The 17,231-nt window shown below is 45.1% G+C and overlaps 1 protein-coding gene across 1 annotated transcript; it reads left to right on the forward strand.

Moving 5' to 3' along the window:
• The first annotated feature begins 15,499 nt into the window (after positions 1-15,499).
• LOC125548789 (putative pectate lyase 4) lies at positions 15,500-17,041 on the forward strand. The gene is made up of 4 exons (XM_048712331.2): positions 15,500-15,785; positions 15,893-16,455; positions 16,542-16,610; positions 16,696-17,041. Exons 1-4 carry the CDS (start codon positions 15,500-15,502, stop codon positions 16,978-16,980), a joined length of 1,203 nt encoding a protein of 400 aa, XP_048568288.2. The 3' UTR covers positions 16,981-17,041.
• Positions 17,042-17,231: the final 190 nt, after the last annotated feature.

Below are 17,231 nucleotides of genomic sequence, written 5' to 3' on the forward strand. Positions count from 1 at the left end.
CGTGATCGGTGTCCCCTCCGGCGGAGCTCCGGAATAGGCCCCAAGATGGGATCTCGCGGATACAGAAAGTTACGGTGGTGGAATTAGGGTTTTGGCTCCGTATCTGATAGTTTGGGGGTACGTAGGGTATATATAGGAGGAAGGAGTACGTCGGTGGAGCAACAGGGGGCCCACGAGGGTGGAGGGCGCGCCTGGTGGAGGTAGGCGCGCCCCCTACCTTGTGGCCTCCTGATTCCTTTCTTGACGTAGGGTCCAAGTCTCCCGGGTCTTGTTCATTGAGAAAATCACGTTCCCAAAGGTTTCATTCCGTTTGGACTCCGTTTGATATTCTTTTTCTTCGAAAACCCTAAAACAGGCAAAAAACAACAATTCTGGGCTGGGCCTCCGGTTAATAGGTTAGTCCCAAAAATAATATAAAAGTGGATAATAAAGCCCAATAATGTCCAAAACAGTAGATAATATAGCATGGAGCAATCAAAAATCATAGATATGTTGGAGACGTATCATGTCCCTAGGATGCCTCTACTTGACTAGCTCGTCAATCAAAGATGGTTAAGTTTCCTAGCCATAGACATGTGTTTTCATTTGATGAATGGGAGCACATCATTAGAGAATGATGTGATGGACAAGACCCATTTGTTAGCTTAGCACTATGATCGTTTAGTTTGTTGCTATTGCATTCTTCATGACTTATACATGTTCCTATGACTATGAGATTAAACAACTCTCAAATACCGGAGGAGCACTTAGTGTGCTATCAAACATCACAACGTAACTGTGTGATTATAAAGATGCTCTATAGGTGTCTCTGATGGTGTTTGTTGAGTTGGCATAGATCAAGATTATGATTTGTCGCTCCGTGTATCGGAGAGGTATCTCTGGGCCCTCTCGGTAATGCTCATCACTATAAGCCTTGCAAGCAATGTGACTAAAGAGTTAGTTATGGGATGATGCATTACGGAATGAGTAAAGAGACTTGCCGGTAACGAGATTGAACTAGGTATGATGATACCGGCAATCAAATCTCAGGCATGTAACATACCGATGACAAAGGGAACAACATATGTTGTTATGCGGTTTGACCGATAAAGATCTTCGTAGAATATGTAGGAACCAATATGAGCATCTAGGTTCTGCTATTGGTTATTGACCGGAGATGAGTCTTGGTCATGTCTACATTGTTCTCGAACCTGTAGGGTCCGCACGCTTAACGTTCGATGACGATCAGTATTATGTGTTTATGTGTTTTGATGTACCGAAGGTAGTTCGGAGTCCCGGATGTGATCACGGACATGATGAGGAGTCCCGAAATGGTCGAGACATGAAGATTGATATATTGGAAGGTTATGTTTGGACACCAGTTCGGATGAGTTCGGGCATATACCGGAGTACCGGGGGGTTACCGGAACCCCCCGGGGGCTTAATGGGCCTACATGGGCTTTAGTGGAAGAGAGGAGGAGGCGGCCAAGAGGTGGGGCGCCCCCCCAAGCCCAATCCGAATTGGGAGGGGGGCCGGCCCCCTTTCCTTTCTCTCCCTCTTCCCTTCCTTCCCCCTCCTAGTTGGACTAGGAAAGGGGGGAACCTACTCCTAATAGGAGCAGGATTCCCCCCTTGGGGCGCGCCATAGAGAGGCCGGCCGGCCCCCTCCTCCATCCCTTTATATACGGGGGAGGGGGCACCTCATAGACACACAAGCTGACAATTTTTTTAGCCGTGTGTGGTGCCCCCCTCCATAGATACACCCCTCGGTCATATCGTCGTAGTGCTTAGGCGAAGCCCTGCGCCGGTAACTTCATCATCACCGTCAACACGCCGTCGTGCTGACGAAACTCTCCCTCGGCCTCAACTGGATCAAGAGTACGAGGGAAGTCACCGAGCTGAACGTGTGCAGATCGTGGAGGTGCCGTGCATTCGGTACTTGATCGGTTGGATCGCGAAGACGTTCGACTACATAGATCTTGTTGCTATGCATCCCTAGATAGATCTTGCGTGATCGTAGGATTTTTTTTGAAATACTACGTTCCCCAACAGCAACCAACGCGATAAAGGGGTTGTCAATCCCTTCACGGCCACTCGCAAAAGTGAGATCTAATAGAGATAGTAAGATAAATATTTTTGGTATTTTTGTTGTATAGATTGGAAAGTAAAGATTGCAAAATAGTAAACGAGCTGCGATGTAAATAAAAGAGATGCAATATATTAAGAAAGAGACCCGGGGGCCATAGGTTTCACTAGTGGCTTCTCTCAAGATAGCATGTATTATGGTGGGTGAACAAATTACTGCCAAGCAATTGATAGAAAAGTGCATAGTTATGAAGATATCTAAGGCAATGATCATGAATATAGGCATCACGTCCGAATCAAGTAGATCGAAACGATTCTGCATCTACTAATATTACTCCACACATCGACCGCTATCCAGCATGCATCTAGAGTATTAAGTTCATAAGAACGGAGTAACGCTTTAAGCAAGATGACATGATGTAGAGGGATAAACTCAAGCAATATGATACAAAACCCCATCTTTTTATCCTCGATGGCAACAATACAATACGTGCCTTGCTGCCCCTACTGTCACTGGGAAAGGACACTGCAAGATTGAACCCAAAGCTAAGCACTTCTCCCATTGCAAGAATGATCAATCTAGTAGGCCAAACTAAACCAAATAATATCAAATAATTCGAAGAGACTTGCAAAGATATCAAATCATGCATATAGGAATTCAGAGAAGAACCAAATAATATTCATAGATAATCTTGTTCATAAACCCACAATTCATCGGATCTCGGCAAACACACCGCAAAACAGTATTACATTGAATAGGTCTCCAAGAACATCGAGGAGAACTTTGTATTGAGAATCAAAGAGAGAGAATAAGCCATCTAGCTAATAACTATGGACCCGAAGGTCTGTGGTAAACTACTCACGCTTCATCGGAGAGGCTATGGTGTTGATGTAGAAGCCCTCCGTGATTGATTCCCCCTCCGGCAGATCGCCGGAAGAGGCCCCAAGATGGGATCTCACGGGTACAGAAGGTTGCGACGGTGGAAAAGTGGTTTCGTGGCTCTCTGCGATCGATCTAGCATATAGAGTATATATGGGTGAAAGAAGTACGTCAGTGGAGCTACGAGGGGCCCATGAGGGTGGGGGGCACGCCTACCCCCTAGGCGCGCCCTCCTGCCTCGTGGCCGCCTCGCGGAGTCCTAGACTTCAACTCCAACTCTTTTGGATTGCTTTCAGTCCAAGAAAGATCATTGTGAAGGTTTCATTCCGTTTGGTATTCCTTTTCTGCGAAACTCTAAAATAGGCAAAAAAACAGAAACTGGCACTAGGCCTCCGGTTAATAGGTTAGTCCCAAAAATAATGTAAAAGAGCATATTAAAGCCCATTAAACATCCAAAACAGATAATATAATAGCATGGGTCAATAAAAAATTATAGATACGTTGGAGACGTATCATAGAGGCATACTAGGGACACTCTGTTTGTCTATGTATTCACACATGTACTAAGTTTCCGGTTAATACAATTCTAGCATGAATACTAAACATTTATCATGATATAAGGAAATATAAATAACAACTTTATTGTTGCCTCTAGAGCATATTTCCTTCAGTCTCCCACTTGCACTAGAGTCAATAATCTAGATTACACAGTAATGATTCTAACTCCCATGGAATCTTGGTGCTGATCATGTTTTGCTCATGAGAGAAGCTTAGTCAATGGGTCTGCAACATTCAGATCCGTATGTATCCTGCAAATCTCTATGTCTCCCTCCTTGACTTGTTCGCGGATGGAATTGAAGCGTCTCTTGATGTGCTTGGTTCTCTTGTAAAATCTGGATTCCTTTGCCAAGGAAATTGCACTAGTATTGTCACAAAAGATTTTTATTGGACCAGATGCATCAGGAATTACACTAGATCGGATATGAACTCCTTCATCCAGACTCCTTCATTTGCTGCTTCCGAAGCAGCTATGTATTCCGCTTCACACGTAGATTCCGCCACGACGCTTTGCTTAGAACTGCACCAACTAACAGCTCCACCATTCAATAAAAATATGTATCCGGTTTGTGACTTAGAGTCATCTGGATCAGTGTCAAAGCTTGCATCGACGTAATCGCTTACGACGAGCTCTTTGTCCCTCCATAAACAAGAAACATATCCTTAGTCCTTTTTAGGTATTTCAGGATGTTCTTGACCGTTGTCTAGTGATCTACTCATGGATTACTTTGGTACCCCCTGCTAAACTGATAGCAAGGCACACATCAGGTCTGGTACACAATATTGCATACATGATAGAACCTATGGCTGAGGAAAATGGAATGACTTTCATTTTCTCTCTATCTTCTGCAGTGGTCGGGCATTGAGTCTGACTCAACTTCACACCTTGTAACACAGGCAAGAACCCTTTCTTTGCTTGATCCATTTTGAACTTTTTCAAAACTTTATCAAGGTATGTGCTTTGTGAAAGTCTAATTAAGCGTCTTGATCTATCTCTATAGATCTTGATGCCCAATATATAAGCAGCTTCACCGAGGTCTTTCATTGAAAAATTCTTATTCAAGTATCCTTTTATGCTATTCAGAAATTCAGTATCATTTCCGATCAACAATATGTCATCCACATATAATATCAGAAATGCTACAGAGCTCCCACTCACTTTCTTGTAAATACAGGCTTCTCCAAAAGTCTGTATAAAACCATATGCTTTGATCACACTATCAAAGCGTATATTCCAACTCCGAGATGCTTGCACCAGTCCATAAATGGATCGCTGGAGCTTGCACACTTTGTTAGCACCTTTTGGATCGACAAAACCTTCTGGTTGCATCATATACAAGTCTTCTTTAAGATATCCATTAAGGAATGCAGTTTTGACATCCATTTGCCAAATTTCATAATCATCAAAGGCGGCAATTGCTAACATGATTCGAACGGACTTAAGCATCTCTACGGGTGAGAAGGTCTCATCATAGTCAACTCCTTGAACTTGTCGAAAACCTTTCGCAACAAGTCGAGCTTTGTAGACAGTAACATTACCGTCAGCGTCAACCTTCTTCTTGAAGATTCATTTATTCTCTATGGCTTGGCGATCATCGGGCAAGTCAACCAAAGTCCATACTTTGTTCTCATACATGGATCCCATCTCAGATTTCATGGCCTCAAGCCATTTTGCAGAATCTGGGCTCATCATCGCTTCCTCATAGTTCGTAGGTTTGTCATGGTCAAGTAACATGACCTCCGGAACAGGATTGTCGTACCACTCTGGTGCGGATCTTACTCTGGTTAGCCTATGAGGTTCGGTAGTAACTTGATCAGAAGTTTCATGATCATCATCATTAGCTTCCTCACTAATTGGTGTAGGAATCACTGGAACTGATTTATGTGATGAACTACTTTCCAATAAGGGATAAGGTACAATTACCTCATCAAGTTCTAATTTCCTCCCACTCACTTCTTCGAGAGAAACTCCTTCTCTAGAAAGGATCCATTCGTAGCGACGAATATCTTGCCTTCGGATGTGTGATAGAAGGTGTACCCAACAGTCTCTTTTGGGTATCCTATGAAGACACATTTATCCGATTTGGGTTCGAGCTTATCAGGTTGAAGCTTTTCACATAAGCATCGCGACCCCAAACTTTAAGAAACGACAACTTGGGTTTCTTACCAAACCATAGTTCATATGGTGTCATCTCAACGGATTTCGATGGTGCCCTATTTAACGTGAATACTGTCGTCTCTAAAGCATAACCACAAAATGATAGTGGTAAATCAGTAAGAGACATCATAGATCGCACCATATCTAATAAAGTGCGGTTACGACATTCGGACACACCATTACGCTGTGGTGTTCCAGGTGGCGTGAGTTGCGAAACTATTCCCCATTGTTTCAAATGAAGACCAAACTCATAACTCAAATATTCACCTCCACGATGAGATGGTGGAAACTTTATTTTCTTATTACGATGATTTTCCACTTCACTCTGAAATTCTTTGAACTTTTCAAATGTTTCAGACTTATGTTTCATTAAGTAGATATACCCATATCTGCTCAAATCATCTGTGAAGGTCAGAAAATAACGATACCTGCCGCGAGCATCAACACTCATAGGACCACATACATCAGTATGTATTATTTCCAATAAGTCTGTTGCTCGCTCTATTGTTTCAGAGAACGGAGTCTTAGTGATCTTGCCCATGAGGCATGGTTCGCAAGCATCAAGTGATTCATAATCAAGTGATTCCAAAAGCCCATCAGCATGGAGTTTCTTCATGTGCTTTACACCAATATGACCTAAACGGCAGTGCCACAAATAAGTTGCACTATCATTATTAAATTTGTATCTTTTGGCTTCAATATTATGAATATGTGTATCACTACTATCGAGATTCAACAAAAATAGACCGCTCATCAAGGGTGCATGACCATAAAAGATATTACTCATATAAATAGAACAACCATTATTCTCTGATTTAAATGGATAACCGTCTCGCATCAAACAAGATCCAGATAGAATGTTCATGCTTAACGATGGCACCAAATAACAATTATTCAGGTCTAAAATTTATCTCGAAGGTAGATGTAGAGGTAGCATGCCGACAGCGATCACATCGACTTTGGAACCATTTCCCACGCGCATCGTCACCTCATCCTTAGCCAATCTTCGCTTAATCCGTAGCCCCTGTTTTGAGTTGAAAATATGAGCAACAGAACCAATATCAAATACCTAGGCGCTACTGCGAGCATTAGTAAGGTACACATCAATAACATGTATATCAAATATACCTTTCACTTTGCCAAATACTTGGGACAGTTCCGCTTCTAGTGACCAGTCCCTTTGCAGTAGAAGCACTCAGTCTCATGCTTAGGTCCAGACTTGGGTTTCTTCACTTGAGCAGCAACTTGTTTGCCGTTCTTCTTGAAGTTCCCCTTCTTCCCTTTGCCCTTCTTCTTGAAACTAGTGGTCTTGTTGACCATCAACACTTGATGCTCCTTCTTGATTTCTACCTCCGTAGCTTTTAGCATTGCGAAGAGCTCGGGAATTGTCTTATCCATCCCTTGCATATTATGGTTCATCATGAAGCTTTTGTAGCTTGGTGGCAGTGATTGAAGAACTCTGTCAATGACACTATCATCAGGAAGATTAACTCCCAGTTGAGTCAAGTGGTTGTGGTACCCAGACATTCTGAGTATATGTTCACTGACAGAACTATTCTCCTCCATCTTGGAGCTATAGAACTTATTGGAGACTTCATATCTCTCAATTCGGGCATTTTCTTGAAATATTAACTTCAACTCCTGGAACATCTCATATGCTCCATGACATTCAAAATGTCATTGAAGTACCGATTCTAAGCCGTAAAGCATGGCACACTGAACTATCGAGTAGTCATCAGCTTTGCTCTGCTAGACGTTCATAACATCTGGTGTTGCTCTTGCAACGGGCTTTGCACCTAGCGGTGCTTCCAGGACGTAATTCTTCTGTGCAGCAATGAGGATAATCCTCAAGTTACGGACCCAGTCCGTGTAGTTGCTACCATCATCTTTCAACTTAGCTTTCTCTAGGAACACATTAAAATTCAAAGGAACAGTAGCATGGGCCATTTATCTACAACAACATAGACATGCAAAATACTACCAGGTACTAAGTTCATGATAAATTAAAGTTCAATTAATCATATTACTTAAGAACTCCCACTTAGATAGACATCCTCTAGTCATCTAAATTATCACGTGATCCATATCAACTAAACCATGTCCGATCATCACGTGAGATGGAGAAGTTTTCAATGGTGAACATCACTATGTTGATCATATCTACTATATGATTCACGCTCGACCTTTCGGTCTCAGTGTTCCGAGGCCATATCTGCATATGCTAGGCTCGTCAAGTTTAACCTGAGTATTCTGCTTGTGCAAAACTGGCTTGCACCCATTGTATGTGAACGTAGAGCTTATCACACCCGATCATCACGTGGTGTCTCGGCACAACGAACTGTAGCAACGATGCATACTCAGGGAGAACACTTATACCTTGAAATTTAGTCAGAGATCATCTTATAATGCTACCGACGTACTAAGCAAAATAAGATGCATAAAAGATAAACATCACAGGCAATCAATATAAGTGATATGATATGGCCATCATCTTGTGCCTTTGATCTCCATCTCCAAAGCACCGTCATGATCACCATCGTCACCGGCTTGACACCTTGATCTCCATCGTAGCATCGTTGTCGTCTCACCAATTATTGCTTCCATGACTATTGCTACCGCTTAGTGATAAAGTAATGCAATTACATGGCGATTGCATTTCATACAATAAAGCGACAACCATATGGCTCCTACCAGTTGCCGATAACTTTGTTACAAAACATGATCATCTCATATAACAATTTATATAATCACGTCTTGACCATATCACATCACAACATGCCCTACAAAAACAAGTTAGATGTCCTCTACTTTGTTGTTGAAAGTTTTACGTGGCTGCTACGGGCTTAGCAAGAACCGTTCTTACCTACGCATCAAAAACCACAACGATTTTTCGTCAAGTGTGTTGTCTTAACCTTCAACAAGGACCGGGTGTAGTCACACTCGATTCAACTAAAGTTGGAGAAACAGACACCCATTGGTCACCTGTGTGTGAAGCACGACGGTAGAACCAGTCTCATGAACGCGATCATGTAATGTCGGTCTAGGCCGCTTCATCCAACAATACCGTCGAATCAAAGTATGACATGTTGTTAAGCAGTATGACTATTATCACCCACAACTCTTTGTGTACTACTCGTGCATATAACATCTACGCATAGACCTGGCTCGGATTCCACTGTTGGGGAACGTGGTATTTCAAAATTTTCCTACGATCACGCAAGATCTATCTAGGAGATGCATAGCAACGAGATGGGAGAGTGTGTCTACGTACCCTCATAGACCGAAAGCGGAAGCGTTTAGTAACGCGGTTGATGTAGTCGAACGTCTTCGTGATCCAACCGATCAAGTACCGAACGCACGGCACCTTCGCGATCTGCACACGTTCAGCTCGGTGACGTCCCTGGTACTCTTGATTTAGCTGAGGACAAGGGTGAGTTCCATCAGCACGACGGCGTGTTGACGGTGATGATGAAGTTACTGACGCAGGGCTTTGCCTAAGCACTACGACAAATATGACCGAGGTGTAAAACTGTGGAGGAGGGCACCGCACACGGCTAAAGATCAACTTGTGTGTCTATGGGGTGCCCCCTCCCCCGTATATAAAGGAGGGGAGGAGGAGGCCGGCTGGCCACAAGGGGCGCGCCCAAGGGGGGGATCCTACTCCAAGTAGGAATCGGTCCCCCCTTTCCTGGTCCAAGTATGAGAAGAAGGAAGGAGAGGGAGAGGGAGAGGGAAAGAGGGGCCGCGCCCCCCTCGCCTAGTCCTATTCGGACTCCCCTTGGGAGGGCACCACCTACTGGCTGCTGCCCTCTCTCTCCCCTAACGCCCACTAAGGCCCATTACTTCCCTGGGGGGTTCCGGTAACCCCTTCGGCACTCCGGTTTTATCCGAAACCATCTGGAACACTTCTGGTGTCCGAATAACATGGTCCAATATATCAATCTTTATGTCTCGACCATTTCGAGACTCCTCGTCATGTCCGCGATCTCATCCAGGACTCCGAACAACCTTTGGTACATCAAATCACATAACTCATAATACAAATCACCATTGAACGTTAAGCGTGCGGACCCTACGGGTTCGAGAACTATGTAGACATGACCGAGACACATCTCCGGTCAATAACCAATAGAGGGACATGGATGTTCATATTGGTTCCTACATATTCTACGAAGATCTTTATCGGTCAAACCGCATAACAATATACATTGTTCCCTTTGTCATCGGTATGTTACTTGCCGGAGATTCGATCGTCGATATCATCATACCTAGTTCAATCTCATCACCGGCAAGTCTCTTTACTCGTTCCGTAATGCATCATCCCGCAACTAAATCATTAGTCACATTGCTTGCAAGGCTTATAGTGATGTGCATTATCGAGAGGGCCCAGAGATACCTCTCCGACAATCGGAGTGACAAATCCTAATCTCGATCTATGCCAACTCAACAAACACCATCGGAGACACCTGTAGAGCATCTTTATGTAGCGACCAGACCTCAAACAGTCTGATCTCTGTGCTCCGGTGTCATCCCTGGATCAGTAATGCTGACACCACATAGTACTCGGAGGATTTATAGCAGAGTAGCAATCACACACTTATTACATCGAGTGTCTCAAAAGAGAACTTATTACAATAAATATGGCTTAAGGCCATCTAGTGACGATAACAGCGGAAGGCTTGGAAGATAAGTGAGTCCATCAACTCCAACGGCATCACTGAGTATAGAACCACGACCTAAAAACTCCTTAATCGTCGTCTGAAAAGTCTGCAACATTAACGTTGCAGCCCGAAAACGGGTCAGCACATGGAATATGCTGGCAAGGTAACACATAGAGAGTAATGGAATGCAACAACTATACTATATGCATATTTGGCTGGTGGAAAGCTCTATGGTTACTGTTTTTGCGTAAAGCCAATTTTTCCCTACTTCAAAGGAATAAATTTAATTACTATCATGGTGGTTGTGAAACATTGAGAATGGTTGACAGCATTCTCAATCCCAATTAAAGTAACATCATTAAACCCATCAAAATTAATTTAGAGTAACATGTTGAGATTCACATGAAAATCCAGGTACTAGATACTCAAGATTTGTCCATAACCGGGGACACGGCTAACCATGATTAGTTTATACACTCTGCAGAAGTTTGCGCACTTTTCCCCACAAGACTCGATCGCCTCCGTTTGGTTTCTCGCACTACAGGGTGTTTGAGAAACGGATGACCGAGACATAGTCTTTCAGAAGCGCTAGCACCTTACGATCGGGTAGACCATACCACCTACATCCCCTACATCTGCTAGTCTACCACTGTAAGAGTTCGCACAACTTAGTCAACTATGCCAGAGCCCATAATGGCTTGTGGCTGCACACGGAAGTTTCTAGTATGAATAATCTCATGATCCCTTTGAGCCTGGGTGGCGGTCCAAAAGAAAAACAGGCAAGTCCTGGTAACCCCAGGTGCCTCAATCCACCCAGATGTGTGTTTAAGTTGCCACCTTGGATAAACCATTAATTAACAATCTCACATCTGTCATGGATTTCACTCACCCAATCCACGTCTACTAGCATAGCATGGCATAATAAGCAAACGTAGAAGTAACTCCCAAAGGTTTGATAATAAACAGGTAATAGGTACTACCTCATCTACTTCCCATCCCATAGTTTAATTAGATCCTAATCATGCAATGTGTGAGGATTGATCTAATGCAATAAAACTGGGTTGTAGAAAAGGTATGATCAAAGTGTTACTTGCCTTGCTGATGATCCGCGAAACCTAGAGATTCAATGTAACAGGCGGCGCACTCCGGGTATTCTATCACAGACAAACAAACAAGCATACAATAAGTATTCATCTAATGCACAGGTAAAACTCAAATAGAAGATCTAACCAGAAAGTTCAACTTAAGAACCCTGGTTGGCAAAAAGAATCAAATCAAACGAAGCAAAAGAAATCAAACGGCGAAAGAAAACAACTTCGTTCTAGTAATCTGGATCTAGGGCAAATTTTACAGTAGCAAAAACATGTTTAAGTTGATTATTCGGAAAGAGGGTTTCGAGACGAAACTCCAGGCGCTTGAATCGCCTGATTCCGATAAACGAACGAAAAGTTATACTAAAACGAAAATCGGATCAGAAATCGCGATCAGAAAATAACCGCGAAAAATCCGACGAAAAGAAAAAACGACGAACAGATTTTTTTTAAAACAGCACGGAAAACGGGGCGGCGGCAAACCTCGAAAAGCGCGCAACTCCGGCGGGCGGCGGCGGCGGCGGCTAGGGTTAGGTCAGGCGGCGGCAGCTGGGCTCTCCTCGGGCCGGGGCGGCGGCTTATATAGCCTAGGCCGGCGGAGTCCAGGCCGAATACGGCCCGAAGTCGGTTCCAGTTTTTTTTTAATTCCTCTCGGAAGAAAAATAAAAATAAATACTAAACGGACTCCAAAAATCGCGAAATAAATTTTGTCGGGTTCCTAAAATCAAGCCCGATAAAGTGAACATTTATCTGGGCCCAAACTACAACTTTGAAAAACGCGCATTTTTCCTAAATTCAAACAAAAATACCGAAAAACTCCGAAATAAATCTTATTTGATTTTTTTATTAAATCCTCAATATTTCTATATCTTGGGAAAGTCATTTTATTCCCTCTCTCATATTTTTGTAATAGAAATAATTGATGATAAAATAAATAAAATCAAATGATCCTGTTTACACAATTTGAGAAAACTCAAATATGTAAATAACGAAATCCCCAACTCTCTCCGTGGGTCCTTGAGTTGCTTAGGATTTTCTAGAATCAAAACCAAAAGCAAAATAAAATATGATATGCATGATGATCTAATGTATAACATTCCAAATTGAAAATTTGGGATGTTACACTTTATAATCACCCATTTACGTTGTGACGTTTGATAGCACACTAAGTGTTCCTCTGGTATTCGGGAGTTGCATAATCTCATAGTCATAGGAACATTTATAAGTCATGAAGAAAGGAATATCAATAAACTAAACGATTATAGTGCTAAGCTAACGGATGGGTCTAGTCCATCACATCATTCTCTAATGATGTGATCCCGTTCATCAAATGACAACACATGTCCATGGCTAGGAAACTTAACCATCTTTGATTAACGAGCTAGTCAAGTAGAGGCATACTAGGGACACTCTGTTTGTCTATGTATTCACACATGTAAATACAGTTCTAGCATGAATAATAAACATTTATCATGATATAAGGAAATATAAATAACAACTTTATTATTGCCTCTAGGGCATACTTCCTTCAGATCTGACGTCTTAGATCGTGGCCTAGCTGTCAGAAACTCTCTGTTAATGACTGGCAAAAATAAGCGCGTAGGTGTGAGCTTAGCTGGGCTCAATCCCGCAACCCGTGGCGCGTCATGACGAGGCGAGCGATGGAGGAGGAGCGCGCGAGGGCCTCTTCTATTCTCAAGCTCCAATAGCTGTGGATGACAATCCCTTATAAAGAGGTCCAACTCCTTCTCCACTAGCGGGGTGGTACTAAACTTCCCACTACACCTAGTGCCAATAAACCCACATGGGCCCTTAGAGATTTTTTGGAAATTGCTATGTGGGCCTAAAGCCCATCCCAAATTTCAGCAGATGATGGGGTCATCCCCTTATGTTGTAGGGGTTCTCATGGCTGGAGTGTTGTGACGACCCGTCAGCGTAGGCTGGACACCAGGGTGGCGGTGACCATTTCGCAACGGTTGACAGGGCAGCAGAGGCGGGCGGTCGTGGCCTCAATGGTAACAGTGGTGATTTGGGCTTTCTGCTCCATGATTCGCGATGATGGTGACTTTCCTAATTCTCATTCCCAGTGGCGGCAACGAATCTTCCTGGTCCTTGTATGGGAAAGATTCTACGTATTGGCATGATTGCATGTGCATAGGCGCGACCCATGCTGCGAACCATCTCTACGGGGCACAGTTGGGTATCTTTGACTCGATACATAGTTTGGAGTGCTCGACATGACCCAAGATGGTGTGTGCGATAGTAGATGAGGCAACTCAACTTCAGTTTGATGTGTGGGTCCCACCCATGCCCCGAGGTGCCCCTTGTGACTGGCCTAAATTAACTACATGGGCGATTTGGACTCTCGGCGGCATGGAGTCGATGGAGATGGTGGGCGTCCATGTGTGTTGCTTACTTGCTTTGACAACACGTCTTAAGAAGTCATGGATTCAAATTGCATGGTAAGGTCCACAGGATTGTGCGTCTGTGTGGCTATGCGATGATGGATCGGCTGGTGTTTGCAACATTGGGCAACGTTGGCTATGTGGTGCATTTTGAATGTTGAGACCCGAGTTTCCATAGGTGAAAACTCTAGGTCTCTTCATTTTGTCGAACCTAGTAATGTTGTTGTTCAAACGATGATTCCTTATTGAAGACACTGCATGGAGCTTACTCGTTCCCTCTCCGAGGGTGGAAACCCATGATCTAGCCTTAGTGGTTGGTTCCAACGATGGCGATGCTCGTGCGTTATTCCCTTCCCGAAAGAGTCATTGTTGGAGCACTTATCATCTTACATAAGGTTGCCATTTTTTTCTACGGTTGTTCTCTTGGTTGCTTTTTTATAATTTTTTGGTTGTTTACATCCTTGATGTCTTGAGAAGCTTTTGATTATGTGCTGGTGTAAAGATTGGGTTGGGTGTAATTGGTATCTTCTTGATATATCAAGAAAAAGATGATTCACTGGCTGGGATAGCTCTTGGAAACCCTAGCTGAACCACGGGGTCAAATGATGATCGTGTTTTGGCGATTTACCCTCTTGGGGCATCATTTTTTAATTTGATCCTACTAGATGAACCACTCAATTGTGATGGGAGAGCAGTCTCATGAATGTCAGATTTCTACTTGGCGGTGATGCCGAAGGGACCAGTGATGTGACAGCTTAGCCGTCCGAATGTAAAGGTGTTGCCCTTGGATCTTGTGGTGTAGTGACTTGTGTGGCAATGATGAAGGGTAGAAAGAGGAGCTAGACAACATGTCATTCGTTGTTGACTGCCTGGCAAGTCCTAGATTTGTCCTTGCAACTTCTTATTTGTGTAGCGATGTAGTCGGAGGTATAGTGTTACCGGACGACATGGCAACAATGATGCCTTGCGAAAAGTAGGATATACACCCAACAATCTCCCATAACACGCGGGGCTCTGCAGATGCAATGTGTGCATCTCTCATGGGAGGCTCGCTATCTAAGTCGAGCTCCCAGTTCTTGACTTGTTTGATCGGTTTGTTTAGCATGAACTGGCCATATCTCGTGTGTCAGTGGAGAGGGATTATTTGTTTGTCATCAATGATTGAGTCGAAGTCATTTGCTCGGGAAGACGTGATGACAATGATAGTAGCAGGCAAAACCTCGACAATATTCCTTTCCTTTGTGGCATATGGGTCTATTTGGATAAGCGGGTCGGGCAGGATGCCCTTTTTTATGGGCGTGATGTATCATTTTAGAAAACTGTTTTTAATCTATGGACCGAACATTAAGGCTACGGTGTGGAAAAAATTCTAAGTTCTTTCTGAGGCAAGGGAAAAATTCCAAGTATTTATGAGCATTTTCTTAAAAAAAGGTATTCCAAGTATTTACAGAGGTAGCAGTATTCTTTTTAGCCGTAAAACTGTATTTATGAGCATTTCTCCGTTTCAAAATTTACTTCTCTTTGGGCCGACCTGAAACGGCCCCGCGACACAACTCGCCAGTGAAAACGGCCCAGACAATTAAAGTCCGACAGCAAACAGCTGCCGTTCTTTCCCGACCGTGCCTCAACAAATACCGAACCAGCATGCTCTCTGTTTGTTCACTCGATCACTGTCCTACGCCATGGCGCCTCCTCAGTCCGACGAGCAGCTCGTCGATGATCCTGCCATGGTGGACATTACTCCTCCTCACCCCGACGAGCATTTCGGTGGTGAGCCGGCCGTGGAAGACACCGCCCCTCCTCGATTCTCCGACGAGCAACAACTCGGGTGCGTGCCGCAAACCACGCTGATGCCGTACGCGGCCGTGGACTCGTCGCTGCGCGCCATGGCCGGCCAGGCCGAGGGCTTCGGCCGGCACGCCATCGGCGGCCTCCACGGCGACGTCTACCACGTCACCACCCTCAATGGTACGCACGGCACCATCTCTCCACCCGTTAATTATCTGCTGTATCACCATCTGCTGTCATTCTGCCATGGATTCATCGTACTGAAGCTGAACGATGTATTATTAAAGACGACGGGCCCGGCTCGCTGCGGGACGGCTGCCGGCGCCAGGAGCCGCTGTGGATCGTCTTCGACGTGTCCGGCACCATCCGCCTCGCGTCGGGGCTGCGCGTGTCGTCCCACAAGACCGTGGACGGCCGCGGGCGGCGCGTCACCCTGTCCGGCAAGGGGCTTCTTCTCCGCGAGTGCGAGCACGTGATCCTGTGCAACCTGGAGGTGGAGGGCGGGCGCGGGCACGACGCCGACGCCGTCCAGATCAAGCCCGGGTCCAGGCACGTGTGGGTGGACCGCTGCAGCCTGCGCGACTTCGCCGACGGCCTGCTGGACGTGACCTGCGGCAGCACGGACGTGACCGTCTCCCGGTGCCGCTTCTCGGCGCACGACAAGGCCGTGCTGATCGGCGCCAGCAGCGGCCACGTCGGGGACCGGCGCATCCGGGTGACCATCCACCACTGCCTCTTCGACGGCACGCGGCAGCGGCAGCCCCGCGTCCGGTTCGGCCGGGTGCACCTCTACAACAACTACACCCGGGGCTGGGGCATCTACGCCGTCTGCGCCAGCGTGGAGTCGCAGGTGCTGTTCACGCCAAACTGCTCATATCCCACATGCCATAAGCGTGTAGTGTGTAGTGCTAATCCGCACGGTTGGTCTGGCTACAGATTGTCTCCCAGTGCAACATCTACGAGGCAGGGGAGAAGAAGAAAGTGTTCACGTACATGAGCGAACAGGTCTCGTATTACATTTACACTGGGCCTTACAGATCTGCATTCCATTTTTTGTAGCTGAAAAGCTTTGGGTTTGTGACTGATGCAGGCGGCGGACAGAGACTGCAGCTCAAGTGGGCGCATCCGGTCTGAAGGCGACCTGTTCCTGAACGGCGCGCAGGAGTACACCGAAAATGATTTGGAAACTGCAGAAGACGACCAGTGGGACTTCGAGGTCCGGGATTGCTACAAGCCGTGGTCGGTCCAGCCCGCGTCGATGGCGCTCAAGGAGCTCCTCGAGTCCTGCACCGGCTGGCAGCCGGTTCCGCTGCCGGAAGACGTCTGCTTCACAAGAGCACCTGCTGCTGCTGCTGCTGCTACGACATCTGTCTGAACCACTCTGAAATTTTAGAGCACGATCCAAATGAATTTACACGAACAATAACGAACCACCGTACTAGCATTATGTTTGACAGATATGATCAATCAATAACACGAACGATATCTAAAGCTCTGAATTCCATAGTCGATGCATTTTTTTGTGACCAAATCTGTGGATCTGATGATTGTCCTGTTGGAATAAGATTGCGACGTGACTCAGAATAGGTGAGCTGACTGTCCCACTGATTCTGATCGAATGCACTC

The sequence above is a fragment of the Triticum urartu genome, chromosome 3A (genome assembly GCF_056163025.1).
Source record: "Triticum urartu cultivar PI428250 chromosome 3A, HENAU_Tu73, whole genome shotgun sequence".
Classification (NCBI taxonomy): domain Eukaryota; kingdom Viridiplantae; phylum Streptophyta; class Magnoliopsida; order Poales; family Poaceae; genus Triticum; species Triticum urartu.